General features: G+C 37.0%; 1 protein-coding gene across 2 annotated transcripts in view; it reads left to right on the forward strand.

Annotated features, from left to right (window-relative positions):
- Positions 1–17,381, forward strand: part of sardh (sarcosine dehydrogenase) — a 64,326-nt gene extending 46,945 nt beyond the window's left edge. For both annotated transcript variants that reach the window (XM_084400542.1, XM_084400543.1), the window contains exons 17-21: positions 944–1,037; positions 4,034–4,196; positions 7,162–7,330; positions 9,918–10,053; positions 16,570–17,381. In XM_084400542.1, the coding sequence (XP_084256668.1) occupies positions 944–1,037; positions 4,034–4,196; positions 7,162–7,330; positions 9,918–10,053; positions 16,570–16,725 (718 nt within the window). In that variant the 3' untranslated portion in view covers positions 16,726–17,381. The remainder of the gene's footprint in view (positions 1–943; positions 1,038–4,033; positions 4,197–7,161; positions 7,331–9,917; positions 10,054–16,569) is intronic.
- Positions 17,382–17,660: the final 279 nt, after the last annotated feature.

Here is a 17,660-nt window from a genome sequence, read left to right on the forward strand (position 1 = left end):
AGGCGAGGGCCGCGGGTTGAAAATAGAAAGGAACACTGATGGAGAGAGTGAAAGGGAGAGAGACTGATGGCTGACCTGATGAAATGGAGACAGTATAAGTGGTGACACATAGGGACATTTTCATGCACTTCATAAAGAATATATAGTAAAAATAACCACGACTCTTATGTTAATTTGCTGCGTTTATATACACTTTTGTATTCAACACTTTTCAACTTTTTTGCCTTTTGTGAAATGTTTTGCTTTTCTCTACAGTAAATGCCATTAGGTTTTTTTATTTTATATATATATATATATATAATGCAATGATATTTAATACATTTTAAGTCTGGCTTAAGTGCCACTGTATTTATTCTGTTTTCAATGTATTTATTTAACTAATTAATCCGTTTTTTTTATAATGTAAAAAAAAAAAATACTTTAAAATATTATTTTATATTAAATTAAAGTTCTATTATTTTAAACCTAACAAACCTCTTGTGAAATGTTTTGCTTAAAAAAGTGTGCTTTTCTTTCAAGTAAATGGCCATATAATTATATTTATTTATTTATTTATATATATATATATATGTATATGTATATATATGTATATGTATGTGTATGTGTGTGTGTGTGTATGTGTATGTATATGTGTGTATATATATATATATATATATATATATATATATATATATATATATATATATATATTCTACTTTCATTCATAATATTCCGAGTGTACCTAATATTTAATTCATTTTAAAATTAAATAAACATTTGCAAAATTAAAACTATTAAATAATTATGAAAGTGAGAAAGAGTGGTAGAATGCAAGTTATCACAAAAATGCCTCTCGTGACCTTTCCTCTTGATCCACTAACTTTAAAACTTGATGGTGATTTCTGAAGTATTAATTTTGTTGGTATGGATGTATGACTGTAGCGTGTGATCTGTGTGTTGACAGTCGTGAGCTTCTGCAGGAAGTGTTGGACTCCGACCTCAGTAATGATGCTTTTCCCTTCTCCACACACAAGATAGTGAACGCCGCTGGACACAAGGTAACGCTCCCCCCTTCTTCCTGTCCTCCATCGTTGTGCAGTTCCAGCTCGGTCTCACACATTTGCTCATGCTCTAATTAGTGGTTCTTGCACATTCATTTAATCAATTATAATGTAAAAAATAACGTGTTGTAATGATTTAATGCATTTACTGTTCATGCCTCACCCCAGACCTACATTGGTCCTCTTATATATCACACAACTCACTGCGTGATGTCTCTCACTCTCATGTCGTTTCAAACCTGTATGACTTCCTTTCTATTGCGGAACATAAAAGAAGACATTTTGAAGAACGTTGGTAACCACCATTGACTTTTATTGTATGAACTAAAAAATACTGAGACATTTCTCAGATTATCTTCTTTTATGGTCCACAGAAGAAAGTAAGTCAAACAGGTTTGAAACGACATGAGGGTGAGTAAATGATGACAGAATTTTCATTTTTGGGTGAACTATCCCTTTAATATCCATTTAAGACCCATTAATCTCATGGCATTATTTATGAAACTGTAATCGCAGTGCAAATGTGTGTGTTTTTTTTAACACAATAACGCCTTCAAATAATTTTTTGGGGGTAATTTCTCAGCCAAAATTGATGTGTGGTTAATTTGCAATTAATTAATCGGCACATCATGTAATTAATTAGATTAAAAACTTGAATCGCCTGACAGCCCTAAAATAACAATGAATCTCATGGACACTTCCTGTATGCATGTGTACGTGTGTTTGTGTTTCTGCACATCAGACCGATGGTCTACTTCCGCTCTTGTGATTCGAATATAGACACACAACTCTATTGGCTGATGTCATGCACTTTTATCTCTGCTCACCCAATCACACTCTTTCTCCCACTCGCCTCAGAACATGGTCCTGCATAACAATACAGTAGCCAAATAGTTTATACTTTATAGTTTATGTAGTTTATAGTATCAAGCACCATTACACATTTATTTATGCATACATTAGACGTTACATTAGATTTATTTCCTTCATAACCAAAGGCTTACAGCAGGGGCCCCGACTCAAATAACCTGGGGGCCCCTGGCCAGGTGCTGTCCTCCATCAGCGGCCCGTTGAACAGAGCAACAAATACAACCATGAGTGCAACCTGAGCAAGGAGAGGCTTCAGTGAACATAAAATCAAACAAGAATCTTTCGTTCATTTAAAAGATTTGCATTTTTACTTATTTTATAATCGCAGATAAATATATATTTGCTAATTAATTGATTGTTTTCTATTATCAAATTGAATCTTGAATAAATATGTTGATAAATGATTGCTTGGGTGATTAGATTTTTTTTTATTCATTTTAGAATTTTTTATTTCTCAGTTTCTCAAAAGATTATCGCATCTCAAAAGATATCATCCAAATGTTCAGTTGTGCTCCTGAAAATTGCTCGTGATTCTTTGATGAATAGAAAGTTCAAAAGAACTAAACTCTCTCAAAGATTTGATGCCATGAACATTGCATACAGCAAATCCATTGGCTAGTTCTTCCTGGAAGGGCTGCTGGGAAAAATACCAACTGTGTTCCTGCCGAACTGATAAAAACCTGTGCAGTTTGACATAAATTGCTTAAAGCCAGCCAATCAGATTGTGACCACCAATTTCTGCCAGCTTTTGGCTGAATATGCATGAGGCGGTCCGTGAACAGTCTGCATATGGGTTATCTATGGGCTAAAACTAGTGGATTGTGGGTAACAGGGTACCAATCTAACAGTGTCTTGAATTCGACTCCAGAAATGCTTCACTGTATCTCCCTCAGGTTACAGTTGCGAACGCAGTGCTTGTTTCTGGCTGATAATGGTGTCCTTCACATGATCTCAGGCCGGGCACAATGAACCGCTTCTCTCTGATCCCTGCAAACACACTCGGCGCGTCTGTTACTGCTGCAGGTTCTGGAGAGCGGCCAGCCTATTATCTAAGTGACTGTTTAGCGCTGTTGATACTGTATCCTGATCCCTGGTTGGGTGTTAATGTGTGTTCGGTATTCAGCCCAGTTTCATGAACAGTTGAGCTTTCTGGAGGGTGAAGTCAGTCGAGGCTGGACAGATACGCCAGAAGAAGAACATGAGCTCACCTCATATGTCACGTGTGTATACCATGAAAATCATTTAACCTGGAATTACGACACTAAAATTAGCTTTAAATTACACTACCGTTCTAAAATGTGGGGTCTGTAAAATTTTGTTTTGAAAGAAATACTTTTATTCAGCAATGGCACATTGAATTGAGCAGATATTTACATTGTTACAAAAGATTGAACTTTCTATTCATCAATTCACCACAAAAATATCAAGCAGCACAAAATTGTTTTCAACATTGATAATAATGAGAAATGTTTCTTGAGCATCAAATCATCATATCAGAATGATTTCTGAAGGATCATGTGACACTGAAGACTGGAGTAATGTTGCTGAAAATTCAGCTTTGATCACTGGAATAAATTACATTTTAAAATATATTACGATAGAAAATATTGTAATATTGTATTGTAATATTTTTTTACTGTATTGATATTGTATTTTTGATCAAATAAAAGCAGCCTTGGTGAGCAGAAGAGACTTCTTCCAGAAACATTACAAAATCTCGCCAACCGCAAAATTTGTTCGTATGGAAAATTTTAACATGACATTTTATTATTCTTGAATAATAATATGATACTATTATACTTCAGATATATTATGCTTACACTGTTTTCTAGTTTTGTTTCATTTTAGTCTCATCTGTCTTGGTTTTAACACCCTTTATCAATTATACGTTTTTTGATAATGACCACCTGACACGTACCTTATCCCGCTTATTGCATGACTGCTTAGAAAATAAAAAATGAATGGACATTAAATATTTGAGTTAATATTATTTTATCTTAGATTTGCTCAAAGCTTCCTCTAAGAAAACGAGTCCATTCCTTATACATAAAAATGGACTCAATATCCAGGAATCTCATCTTTACGTATTATAACGTTGCATTTTTTTCATCGTGTGTGTGTAGGTGAGGGCCATGCGTCTGTCGTTCGTGGGTGAGATGGGCTGGGAGCTTCATATCCCGAAAGAGTCCTGTCTGCCCGTCTACCACTCCATCATGGCCGCCGGTGCCAAATACGGCATCTGTAACGCTGGATACAGGGCCATTGACTCCCTGAGCATTGAGAAAGGTATGCTTTACGGTCATTACTGTTACTATCACTGTAATTGGTATCACTATCAATATTCTTTTGACTTGGGCCAGTAAGCAAACCATCCAAAGCACAATCACTTACATTTTCTTCTGAAAATCTAGTTCAGTGGTAAAAGATGTTTTCACAATCCCTCATGCATTATGAGATGTGTTTCTCCAGGTGACGTTGTAAAACTTTGCTTTTAGTGTGTCAAGATTGATTTACTCTGGGATTCTGTTGATGAATATTGTTTGAGCCACTAAGAGTTTCACTCAACAGATCCGGATTGATCGTTTAGAGTTCTGTAGATGCATTTTTGATTCACACTGCAAGCATAAAACATCATTGTATAGCTCTCCAATAGAGCCACATATATAATTCATTCTCAGTGCTGCTTTCAATACAGCTTTAAACTGAACCGCAGCAGTTTTCCTGAACCAGCAACAGTAAAAGCACAGGTCATAGTAGTTCTGTAGGTTGGTAGGTGTCCCTTATGCATTTAGCTCTACCTGGAATTAAAGGGAAAAGTAGACAGCTGGACACAATAAAAACTCATTACTGGAGCTGTACACTTCAGCACTTCCACTGCACTCTTGAGACTCAACTCAGCTTCACTGTTTGTTCACTATGTAGGTCATATCTACTAGACTGTGTATTCATACTCTACCTGAGTTCATGACGAAGTATGATGAAGAAATAAGTCCATCTCTGTTTATGTGAAAGCATCAGCGCACTAGTAATAATGGATAGGGGTTTTAATGTTTTTTGAATTTAGTTCAATGACGTGATGCTCTTTAGAGCTATTAATAATTAAAAAATATCTAAAAATGCAATTCATACAGACAATGGCATGAATGCACTTTTTATAATGAACATGTTTTCAAATTCTGAATTAAAATTCATTTATAAATATATATATATATATACAATTTTATAAAAATGATAGATCAATTTTATAAAAATATAACGAAAAAAAGATTTGTTGGAAAATATTGATATTAAAAAAATATCCAAAGAATAATTTATTATTTTATAGCCTACATTATCATTCAAAAGTTAAAATATTAAATATATACAGTATATATCTTAAATAATATTAAAAATAGTAATATTGTGCATTACAATTTAAAATAACTGTTTTCTATTGTAATATATGATAAAAATGTAATTTACTCCTGTGATGGTAAAGCTGAATTTTCAGCATCATTACTCCAGTCTTCAGTGTCACATGATCCTTCAGAAATCATTCTAATATGATGATTTGATGCTCAAGAAACATTTATTATTATTATCAATGTTGAAAATCAAATAAATGTCATCAATGTTTTTCTTTTTTGTGTAAACTGTGATGCATTATTGGATTTATTGGATGCATTTATTTGAAATAGAAATCTTTTTTGTCACCTTGATGAGTTTAAAGCATCTTTGCTGAATCAAAGTATTAATTTCTTAAAAATCAACAACAACAAAAATAGTAGGGGTGTAACGATTCGTTTTAACAACGATTCGATTCGATTCGCGATTCATGGTTGTCGATACGATTCAAGGACGATATTGGTTCATTTAGAACGATCCGATCCGAAACGATTCAGTGACTTGAAATCGATTCAGTAACTTTTTAGCCAAAAATTCTTGTAAGGGAATCAGGTATCAATTAATTATAGATATAAACAAACAAGTAAACAGCAATTAATGTAAAATGCATTCACATTTTATTTTAATAAGTAGGACTGAACGATTATGACAAAAATGATAATTGTTGATTATTCCCTTGAAATTGTAATTGTGATTATTAATTACGATTATCACAACATAGAATGATGTTTTGAATAGTTTGGCCATGGGACCCACATTTCCGCATGGTCATCAAGCCGCGACCCACCTTTTTAGGAATTATATAAGCCTATTATAATACATTTGTTTACACAAAAATTGTTGACACACAAGTTCTGTCCCCCTTTACTTAACAATTTTTTTTTAAGAATATGACAAATACTGATAGACAGTAGGCACTGCGAGGTTAAGCTATTAAATAGCAGTCCCAAACTAGTTTTTGTATACAATCTTGGTATGAGCCACCACAGTCATATAAAAATATACAAAACCAGTAAGTGGCATTTTGTTATGGAAACAAACAACAATTAGGCTACCATGGTGATACACAATACTTAGAAGAACTGGTAAAGAAACATGGAAACTGCTCCTGATAAATAGCAACACACATGACGTACCAATAACGTAATTTATTGGTATTTTACTTTTATTTCTTAACTTACTAATTTACGACGTTGCATGCTCGTATTTCTTTTGCGCTTTAGTGTAGTGATACAGCGCGCTCCACCGCATTTGCGCGTGCAGTTGAAGAGTGCGCGCTACTGCAGTACAGCGGCTGAGAGGACAGGACAGTCCGTTTTTCTGAGGCGAGAGACTTTGCGCTGCTTGTTGTCTTTGCGCTGCTGATGGCGCGTCACGCATGGCGACGACGACACAGATAGGCAGACTGAATCGAGTAACGTTTAACGCCTTTATCATTAAAAGTGCAAAGAAAAAACATCCATATAAAGTCTAACGTGCTTAAATCCAATGCGCTATTTCCTAGTATCGATACAATCGATTCATCACCTTTTAAAACGATATTAGATCGATATATGTCGTCCGGAAGGCCAACTTGCCGAGCACAGATCGATCCAGTTGGATCGTAGGAATATAAATCGATACATCGATGTAGTTGATGAATCGTTACACCCCTAAAAAATAGTACTGACCCCAAACTTTTGAGCGGTAGTGTACATAACGTTTTTACTACTTATATACTTGTCTGACTTAATAAATCTAACTTTTTTGTTATTTTTTATAATATAATATGAAACCAACATGAATACAAAGATTCCATTTTCTAAGAGCATAAGATTCGTTTTATTATTATTGAAATGATTTTGAATGAACTGTCTGTCTCTATCAGGTTACAGGCATTGGCATGCAGATCTGCGTCCTGATGACACTCCACTGGAGGCGGGACTTGCATTCACCTGTAAGATGAAGACCTCCATTCCCTTCCTGGGTCGGAAGGCGTTGGAGACCCAAAAGGCTGAGGGTCTGCGCAGACGAATCGTCTGTTTCACAGTTGATGAGTGAGTGTTGAATATTAAGGTGGTAAATTAACAGGAGTGTAAAGGTGCAGTACGCGATTTCTGAGAAATCAGACCGACCAGCACAACACACTAGTAGCCAATCAGCACTGTGTCCACTCATGATGAGGAAGGAGGAAGAGAGAGCCAATCAGCAGTAGGGGCCGTGTCCAATCATGATGACGGAGGAGGAAGAGAGAGCCAATCAGCAGTAGGGGGTGTGTCCAATCATTATGAGGGAGGAGGAAGAGAGAGCCAATCAACATTAGGGGGTGTGTCTACTCATGATGGGGGAGAGGGAAGAGAGAGCCAATCAGCAGTAGAGGGCGTGTCCAATCATGATGGGGGAGAGGGAAGAGAGAGCCAATCAGCTGTAGGGGGCGTGTCATGAGAGTAGGGATGTTAACCGATTACCGTTTGACCGATGGTTGACCGTATCAACGTTAACCGATCAAAAGTTGTCGGTAGTCGGTTAAAAAAAAAGAAAAAGTGAGCTCTAAATTAGGCTATTATAGACAGTGGACTAAACGCTACTACAGTTAGCCATCTCATTCCAAGATATTTTTGTGTGAAGTGAACAAATCCCTCACACTCAATTTTTCATAACTCGCCTGTTTGTACTTAATAAACCAATAAAAACATTTGGCGCGAGGTCACAGCGTTTGGGTTCGCGCTCTCACAAGGTTTGCGAAAAGTAAAGGCTACTGGCTAAAACACTCGAGGTTAGAGCCAGGGTAGACGACAGGATGAAGCGTGCAAAGAAAAGTAGTGTGTGGGACCATTTCACCAAAAAGAATGACACAGATGTAAGTTGCAACTTGTGTGATACAGTGCTTAAATACAGTAGTAGCACATCATCTATGATGTAAGGTGATGATGATCATCATCTTTCTTTATTATTGTTAGCACTAACGTTACCTCAAACTAAAGCGGCATCTCTTCGGAGCTGTCATTTTCTTAAATGAGCCGCGGCAATGTTTCAAACGAGCTTCTAACGCTAGACAAACGCCTTTATTTTCAACACGATCACCTTGTACCCAAACCATTTCGAAACTAAGGAGCCATTTGTCCTCTGATTACATACAAGCTCCTCGGCGCCGCGTTTGCGAGACTCATGTTTCGCGCTGTAGGGGATTTAAAAAAAGTGACGTGAGTGGAAATACGGCAGTGTGTATGTGAGCGGGAGGCAGAGCAGCAGAGAGATGCGACAGAGTTGCGAAATTGCAGGCGCGGCTCGAAATGGCTGTTATTTCAAATAGCGTAGCATATTTTAAACTAATCGGTTAACCGGTTTCAACCGACTAATGAGGCTTGGTGGTCGGTCAAGAAATTTTTTAGTTTTCGCCATCCCTAGAAGAGAGCCAATCAGCAGTAGGGGGTGTGTCCAATCATGATGGGGAGAGGGAAGAGAGAGCCAATCAGCTGTAGGGGGCGTGTCCACTCATGATGGGGAGGAGAGAGTCAGCCACTCAGCAGTAGGGGGCGTGTCCACTCATGACGGGGGAGGAGAGAGAGAGAGCAAGAGGGAGATTTGAAGAAAGAGAAAATGGCTGAGAGAAAAGGTCAGAGGAATATCACTGGAAAAAGAAAGGTTATGATCAGGCAAGAGCCTTAGGACCCGCGTTAATATTAGAAAAGCTTTCCAGCGCAGTGGAGACTGAAGACCTGAAAACAGACGGCAAGGTTGTGTCATTTCTGCTTCATACCTGAGTAACATTGGTTTTTGCTGTGTTTCACAGAACCAAAATATGCTGTTGTTGTAATGTTAGCTAAAGTAACATGACACGTTAACACGATTAACAATAAACTCTTGCTTGTATATATATTCTTGTGAACTGTATGTCCATTTTTATTTTGTTCCTCCTTGTCTTTAATTCATCATCTTCTCTTTATTTTTCACAAAGTATTATTTTGCTTCGCTTCAGCTATGATAAAGAGACATAAACAGTGTTTCTCAGAAATCACTTACTGCACCTTTAATGCACTTTGATCATTTTTGTGTTAATTGCTCTGTTTTGCTTTAAAATATCACAGCAACAGTAAAAATTAAGCATCGATTGAGCAGATGCAGACTCCTGAATGTGATCTTAGGGGTTACAATTCAAAGCGCAGCAGCAGGCTATTATGTTGGCTATCAGTGTGTTCATAGCCTCGGGTATCTGGCAAGTTTTCTGACATTTATTTACAGACCGTCTGGCTTAAAAGTGAATAATTGCTGTAATGCCGAAATAATGCTATAATGTGTCACCTTACATTTGCCTGATAAGGTTTTTCAAGGAGATTTTGCCCACCACTCTTCATGATTGTGTGCTTAGAGCTTCATTCTCGCCTGACATGAGCCTTAGTAAATATTTCAGCAATCTAATGTTTTACATATTGCCCAAACAACTTCATCCAACACAGTTTGTAGAAATTGAATGTAGAACTTGAAATCAATCTATGATCATCATCAAAACATTTTAGAAGTTAAAATCAAACAGCCAGATCTAAATATGGCCTCTAGGATCTGGCATAAATGCCATGCAGTGTTTCATGTTATTTAGGGATCCTCATTTGATCAGCACTAATGTGTTGTTTGTTTTTCCTGCAGGAAAGTGCCAATGTTTGGTCTGGAAGCTATTTTCCGCAACGGGGTTCCTGTGGGCCACCTGCGGCGCTCCGAATTTGGGTTTGCCATTGACAAGACCATTGGCTATGGTTATATTCGCAACCCAGACGGTGGTGTGGTAAGTACTGTGCGATGGCTTTCTTTCTAAAACTAGTGAGCTGTTTATCTATTTATCTATATATATAGATGTTTATCTGGTTATGGCTGCATAGGAACTCTTCCAAAAAGTTTCTGAAAGTTAGATGCAACATCATCTGTTGTGAAATCTGCATGTTGAAATCTTTCGTCGCAAATGAAAAGTTTCCGCCCTCGAGAAAGTCATACGAGCATAAGTGTGTTGTGAATCACAAGTGCCGGTTCTCTCTGCTTCTCAACTGTACTTGACGCGTGAGCTTCACAACAATCCTCTCATGAACGCTCGTAGGACAGTAGACCGGAAGCATTGCTTTGTTTTCTAAAAATCTTTATTTGTGTTTATCTGAAGAAAGTTATAAACATCAGGGATTTCTTGAGGGAGTTCGAAGGCGTTTAGCACTCGGAACAAACTTTTCCTGAAAGTTCACTTTGGCAAACTGTTTCGAAATGAACTCGAAATGAACTCCGTTTTGGCCTGATTTAGTTTGAAATGACGTCACACCAGTTTGTTCTTCGATTTCGATTTTTGAAGTATATCAGGGCTTTAACTCCACTGAAATCAAGTGTAAGAGTCTGAAATTTCCGCATGTTAAAAAAATAAATACGACCTCACGTTGTCAATCACGTTTAAAGGATAATTCCGGTATTTAGCACTTTGAGTCTCTTTTCTGGTTTGTTTTGGATGAACTAGAGTGGTGGACACAGAAATTTTGACGATGGTTCCTGTCTCGACTTTTTGACTCGTTTAGAATCGCCTTTGACTGCTTCAGAGTGGCTGGCTACGGGCATGCACGAACATGTCCTTAAAACAACCCTTAACGTTCGTTTTCAAAACTGTGCAACTCACCGAGTGGTTAGTGGTGTTCGTTGATGATTAAAAACAAATATATCGACGCAATGTATGATTTCAATCCGTGTTATTTGCTATAGTGGAATTATTTTTTCAGATACCTCACAACCGCGTATAAACTTCCGCTCGATATTTGAGTCTGAAGCGCAGTAATATCAACGAGCAATGAGTCCTCCAACAGAAATCAATGGGATTTTACAAAATGGCAAATAAAACACGACAGAAACTGTATTTCGCTACGCTACTTGTTTTGGAACATCAACGAACACCACTAACCACTCGGTGAGTTGCACAGTTTTGAAAACGAACGTTAAGGGTTGTTTTAAGGACATGTTCGTGCATGCCCGTAGCCAGCCACTCTGAAGCGGTCAAAGGCGATTCTAAACGAGTCAAAAAGTCGAGACAGGACCCATCGTCAAAATTTCTGTGTCCACCACTCTAGTTCATCCAAAACAAACCAGAAAAGAGACTCAAAGTGCAAAATACCGGAATTAAAAAAATTGGGATCGGGTTAAATTTTCTGCATTTTTCACACTGATGACGAATACGAAAAAAACGCATACGAAAATTTCGAACTGTATCAATGTATCAATTAAATGAGTTTATGCTAATTGGGTATGAAAAATAAATATAATTCAAAGGGAAAAATAGATTATTTTTCTGACCCTCATTTGCAGATATTTATTTCTTGTATTAAACAAAAACTAAATTTTAATCCGTTTTTCAGAAGACTTGACGTCTTATATAATTTTCCTTCTCAAGTAAATGTGTCTCGATTTAAGAATGTTTAGATATTTGTACTGGAAAAAGATAAAAATACTGAGAAAGAACAGCTTTCTTTTTTGCAGCTAGTGCCACAAAATGTGGGTTTAACGACTGTTTTACTCAGTCAGATCAGACATCAACTTATGAGAATGGGTCATTATCAACATGATATTTTAAGTATAAATGAACTTGAGCTTGGGCAAGTACTTTTAAGAGATAAGTATTAAGACACTCCGCTGATTTGGGTCTTTGACGCATACGCACTCATTTTTCCTTTTCTGCTTTTGTGATTCAGGATGAGTCATGCGAGTTGCTCCTCATATGGGGTCATTTAAAGAGCGATGATTAGATGAAGGGTTGTGTGTGTGTGTGTGTGTGTGTGTGTGTGTGTGTGTGTGTCATGCTCTCTGCTGAGCTCATACTGCCATTATTGTCAAGTGCTCATTTGCATTAATCCAGTGTCTAACAATGGACTACGGTGGGTGCTATGACCTAAACCTCATCGTATGATCACTGCAAATAACACATTAGGTTTTGATGGAAATTCACTGAAAAACATTTTATTATTAAACAACCTTTAACATAAGTAACCATGAAAATAAATAAAATAAAATGTTTTATATATATAATGTAATATTAATTTATTAAATAATGGAGAAAGGCAGGTTTCAATTTTTTTTACATTTAAACTATAAACTACAAAAAAAAAATATATATATATATATATATATATATTTATTAAACTAGAAACTCAAAAAAAAGTTTTATGAATGATGTCTCAAGGTTTCTCAACCATGACTATATAACATTTTATGTAATAAATTCTTATGAAATTATTAAATATATTTAAATGGGGTATGTGTGTGTGCGTGCGTGTGCGCGTGTGATGGTTAATTAAACATTTTAGGTAGAAAATACTTGAAAATATAAAGGTTTGAGAGAGCTTGACAAATTAGTGTGTGTGTGATGGTTTAGAGGGAAGGGAGACCCATGTGAGTGTGTGTGTTGTAATGCTTGGACACACTCTGAAGTCTGTACAAGTATGACATGATACAGGGGGATGTGTAGTTAATGCTAACTGACAGACAGCTAGATGAGGAGGGACAGATGGGGAGGTAGAACTGAGACATCTCCATTCCACAGCGAGGAAGACGATAACAGACACATCACTGGGCATAATGTCACACAAGTATTATTCATGGAAGAGAGACCTTGAGACTTCATGCAAAAGACTTTATGTTGTTTCTAGTTTAAAGTTTCTATGTGACTTTCTTTCTACCGTGGAAGACAAAAAGAAGAAATTTAGAAAAATCTCCTGGTCGTTCCATTGCTCAAGTGTTTTCAAGCTTCAAAAGGATGCAAAACTAAAAGCTCTGTTTGAGTCCATACTGGTCGGTATTAGAGTTTTATTTTTTATGAATCACTTTTCACTTTTCCTTTCAGAAATTCTCTTAAAGTTACCAAGGAGAGCTAAAGCCGATGTCAATATTTTCAGTGAAATAATGTAAGCTCGCACTCGATCGGCCCAAAGCCGGCATCCGACCAGCGCGGAAGGTCTTTACGTGTTACTGTCTTTTCTCGAGGCAAAGTATCTTTTGATTAAATGCAATACATTTGAATATGTATTCTCTCGTTATTTCATCTGACTCCATAAATGAAAAGGTTTTAATGATATCTGTGCATCATTAAATGTGAGCGAATGTTTGACTATTCCTTTTAACTCTTTAATGAAAATAATGTCAAAGCCTGTTAGAATAATCAAATGTAACAATTTATTATGTCAGGTAAATGTATCATGCCAATTTCATAATCAATTCAAAGATAATCGATACAAAACATAAAATGCTCTAGAATAAAGAGAAAAGATGCGAACCTAACATTAAAATACATGATGCTAAGAGGTTTGGTCGCTCTTAACATCATGGGCCAACTTGAGTTACAAAAAGGCCTCGAACCCTTTGCTGCATTCCATTATATAGACAGAAACCTCTTTCACATGGAAACATCTACTAACAATGGGAATTTACATTCAGAGTTGACACCTTTTGGGGGGGTAGGAGACCATTTGTCTTGAGAGACCACCTTTCTTTGTGTGCCAGTTATCCCTAAACTCTTAAAAACCTTATTACCTTTTGTTTTACTTATTTGGAAATGAGACATTTGTACCAGTCGCACTGAGACATTTCAAATGATACTAAACATGTATAATACTCGATGACAATTATTCACATCAAACCATATGTATTTTGTGATTTTCATGTGGTCTCAGCATGAGAGGGGGAGAGGGGAAGAGGGGGAGAGATGTATTCTGAGGTGAGACTTTGTGTCTCAAATGGTGAGTTCAAATGTTAATTTGCAGAGAGCTCCTTTGTCCTCTCAGGGCCTCAAGTAGATTGTCTGGCATTTATCTAATTTCTCAATTCTTACAATAACATCTTAAACTTTGGTTTAAACATCTTAAACTTTTGTCACACAAAGCTATCATAACCAGGGCTTCAAAATGGTTTCAAATGTAAAAATAAATCATTTAAAATGTACCCCATTAGCAGTTTTATCAAATCTGTGTAAGTGTTTCGTACACTCAACAACGAACAATGCCCTAGTCATAATGTCCAATTCAAGAACAAATTTTTCTAATGAACCTGTTCTTTTTAATCAGTAAGTCTAAAAGAGTCACAAAACAGCTTCAAACTTGTTTGTGAGTTGGCAGTTTGAATCCGACTCGGTCAGTGAATCATTTGGTGCTTTTCCACTGCATGGTACGGCTCAGTTCGGCTCGGCGCGGAACGGTTCGGCTCGCTTCGCTTTTCCACTGCGTGGTACGACTTGACTCGGTATGGCACCGTTCGGTTTGCTTTAGCTCGGTTGCTTTTCCACTGCAGTTAGTACTGCTTCTAAAGTGGGTGGGACTGATCGTTATAGTTGCCGCCTCTACTGCCATGACATCATCGTAAATGCGCCACATTTCAAACGCACAACACAGGAACAATGGAGCCTATCGAGGGGATGGTGTTCTTGATTCTCGGCATGTGGATGTTTTTAACTGCAAGATGGAGAAATGTGTTTAAAATGAGGCTGATGGCAGCAAAACAAAATACTGAAATGCCCCGTCAAAAAGATACAACTTTAACTTAAATTTAAACTCATATAAAGAGGACAAGGATCTCAAGGATACGGGGAGGCTATTCCACAGCCTAGGACCAACACCTCAAAGGCACGATCCCAGATGTGGCTGGGACAGATTACTGCTCGTAGACACCTACCGGGCACATTCAAAGTTAAAAGTTCAGATAAGTAAGAGGGTGCAAGACCATTTAAGGATTTAAAAACAAACAACATTTTAAAATCGACTCTATAACGCACCGGCAACCAGTTAATAGACATTAAAATAGGAGTAATATGTTCATGTTTGCGAACCCCAGTTAGGAATCTGGCTGCGGCGTTTTGAACCATTTGAAGCCTTGTAATGGAAAAATGGGATATAATCCAGGCGGGACAGAACGAAAGCATGTGCAACTCATTCAAGCTCTTTCGGTGATAGGAAAGACTTTACTCTAGATAAAAGCTTCAGATGAAAAAAGCTTGATTGAACCACTGTGTTTATGTGTTTATCCAGCTTAAGGGAGGAGTCCAAAGTAACTCCCAGACTTTTAACTGTGGGTTTGATGTCAGAGTACAGGTTTGCAACATTAAAAGTATTTTTCCCATTTCCTACAGAGGGCCCGAACACAATAGCCTCAGTTTTGCTAGCATTTAAATGTAAAAAATTTGAGGACATCCAGGATTTTATGTTGTTTAATAGGGTTTCTAGGCCTTTTGTGTCAGTGCGCTTGAAAGGCAGATAGATTTGAGTATCATCTGCATATAAGTGAAAAGAAACTCCGTGCCTCCTAAAAATTTATCCTAGCGGTAACATGTATAATGAAAACAGAGTAGGGGCCAAAATGGAGCCTTGTGGAACGCCACAGGTAAGAGGAGCTACAGACGAAACAGAAACAGTATGTCATTTTGTATGTAAAGTTGACCTGCATCAGAGTTTGTTTGGAAGCGGAGCGAGACTCATCTTTTCAGCGCCTCAGTTCTCTTGTTTGGTGTTCAACAGGGTTCAGATGAAAGTGTTCACACTTATTCAAATGAATCGCACTAACAGAGCAATCGCACCAGAGTTCGCTTTAATCCAACCAAACATGCCGAGTGTGAACACTCCCTAGGTCTTCCTCAGTTTAAACGGTTTATAAGTTATCTTTAAAATCAATTCTGTTATTGAGAAAATGAATGGAGTTTTTCCTTCAAGACCCCGACTATTGCACTGTATAAACCCGTATAAAACGCCCGCTTTCATTGTATAGAAAACAGAAGTCTCTTTTTGTGATTCTCTGAAGAAACTAAGTACTAAATACATATTAATATTTTGAACTACTGTGCCTTTAAATACACACAGGAGTATGTGGAGCTCAAGACACTGCTCTCTGTATTAATAACATGAGCAAACAGTATGTTTCATCTGTACATAGAGCCATTGCACAATAGTTTGTGCTTTAGTTACTGTAGCCACAGCGTTCTGCTTCATTCTCAGTGCCAATCAGTGGACATCTACCAATGTGTCCATTAATGCTGCAATGTGCCCACTTAAAGAGGTCAGGCTAGTTTTCCAGCGAATGCGTCTTGATCTCGACTCCACAGGGTAATGCCTGCAGCTTCTTCAGATTTAATTAAAAAGAGATGCAACCCCTGACAGAGAGCGAGCACGAGGGGAAAGATAGAAAGAGAGGGAGGTGAGGAGAGCAGACCTCATTTGCATTGCATGGTTTGACACTGATATAAATTTTAGTTTTAATCATATATCCATCTCACTCAAATGTGTCTGTGTTCAATGGCCCGCAGGTGAGCCCTGATTTCGTCCGCAGTGGTGAATTCACGCTGGAGAGGATGGGCGTCATATACAAAGCTACAGCTCACTTGAAATCACCCTTCGACCCCGAAAACAAGCGTCTTAAGGGGATCTACGGCTCTCCACAAGTGCACGAGGCCAGAATGTAGTTGATCCAGACCGTTATCCAACACATCAGCATCAGCATTCCTGGACAAAACAAATGACTGTTTCTTCTGGATTTATTATATTCACTGTCTTAAAGGGATGATTCACCATAACGGATCATAGAAGAACAAAGTACTAATGTGAATTAAAAAATTCAAAAAATGTTTTTTCAGTGGAATAGTGTTCAGCATCTTCCTGTGCCTTAAACTGCATCGGTTTCAGAAAATCATATTTTAGTGAGCAATCATGAGCCTGACTCTTACTTTTCTGTGCTGGTTTGAACATTTGTGAGTTTTTTTTCATTGAATAGCTGTGCATCAAAGATGTTATTCAGTGGTCACATGTCAAATTTAAAAATAGGGATTAATGAATGTTTGCCAAAAATATATCTATGGAATTAAATAAAGATATTGTCTTGATTTGAAGGTCTGTTTTGTGTACATGTTACAGATCATCTTGTACGCTGTATTTTCCTGACAGAACAAGAGAAACTTATATTAATATTTTATGGTATTTCCTCATTACTAGTAATAATTAATAATAGTAAAAACTTTCTAAAATCTGGCCTTGAAGCTAACTGCTGTTTAACTTTATATGTTGTTTAATTGGAAGTGTAAATTTGAAAAATTTATGAAGAATAAAACCTAATTTTATCATATTGTGAAATCTGTAACTCTTTGTATTTTTCTGTCTAATAGGAGAACATACGCTACTGTTCAAAACCTTAGCGTCAATAAGATAGAAATTAGTACTTTTATTCATCAAGGATACATTAAACTGATCAAAAGTGACAGTAAAGCCATTTATAATATTACTAAAGATTTCTATTTCAGAAATGTGTTGTTCTTTTCATCTTTCTATTCGTCCAAAAAAAAATGCATCTTGTTTTCCACAAAAATATGAAGCAGCACAACATTGATAATAATGCTATCAAATC

The sequence above is a fragment of the Rutilus rutilus genome (assembly GCF_951802725.1).
Source record: "Rutilus rutilus genome assembly, chromosome: 25".
NCBI lineage: Eukaryota > Metazoa > Chordata > Actinopteri > Cypriniformes > Leuciscidae > Rutilus > Rutilus rutilus.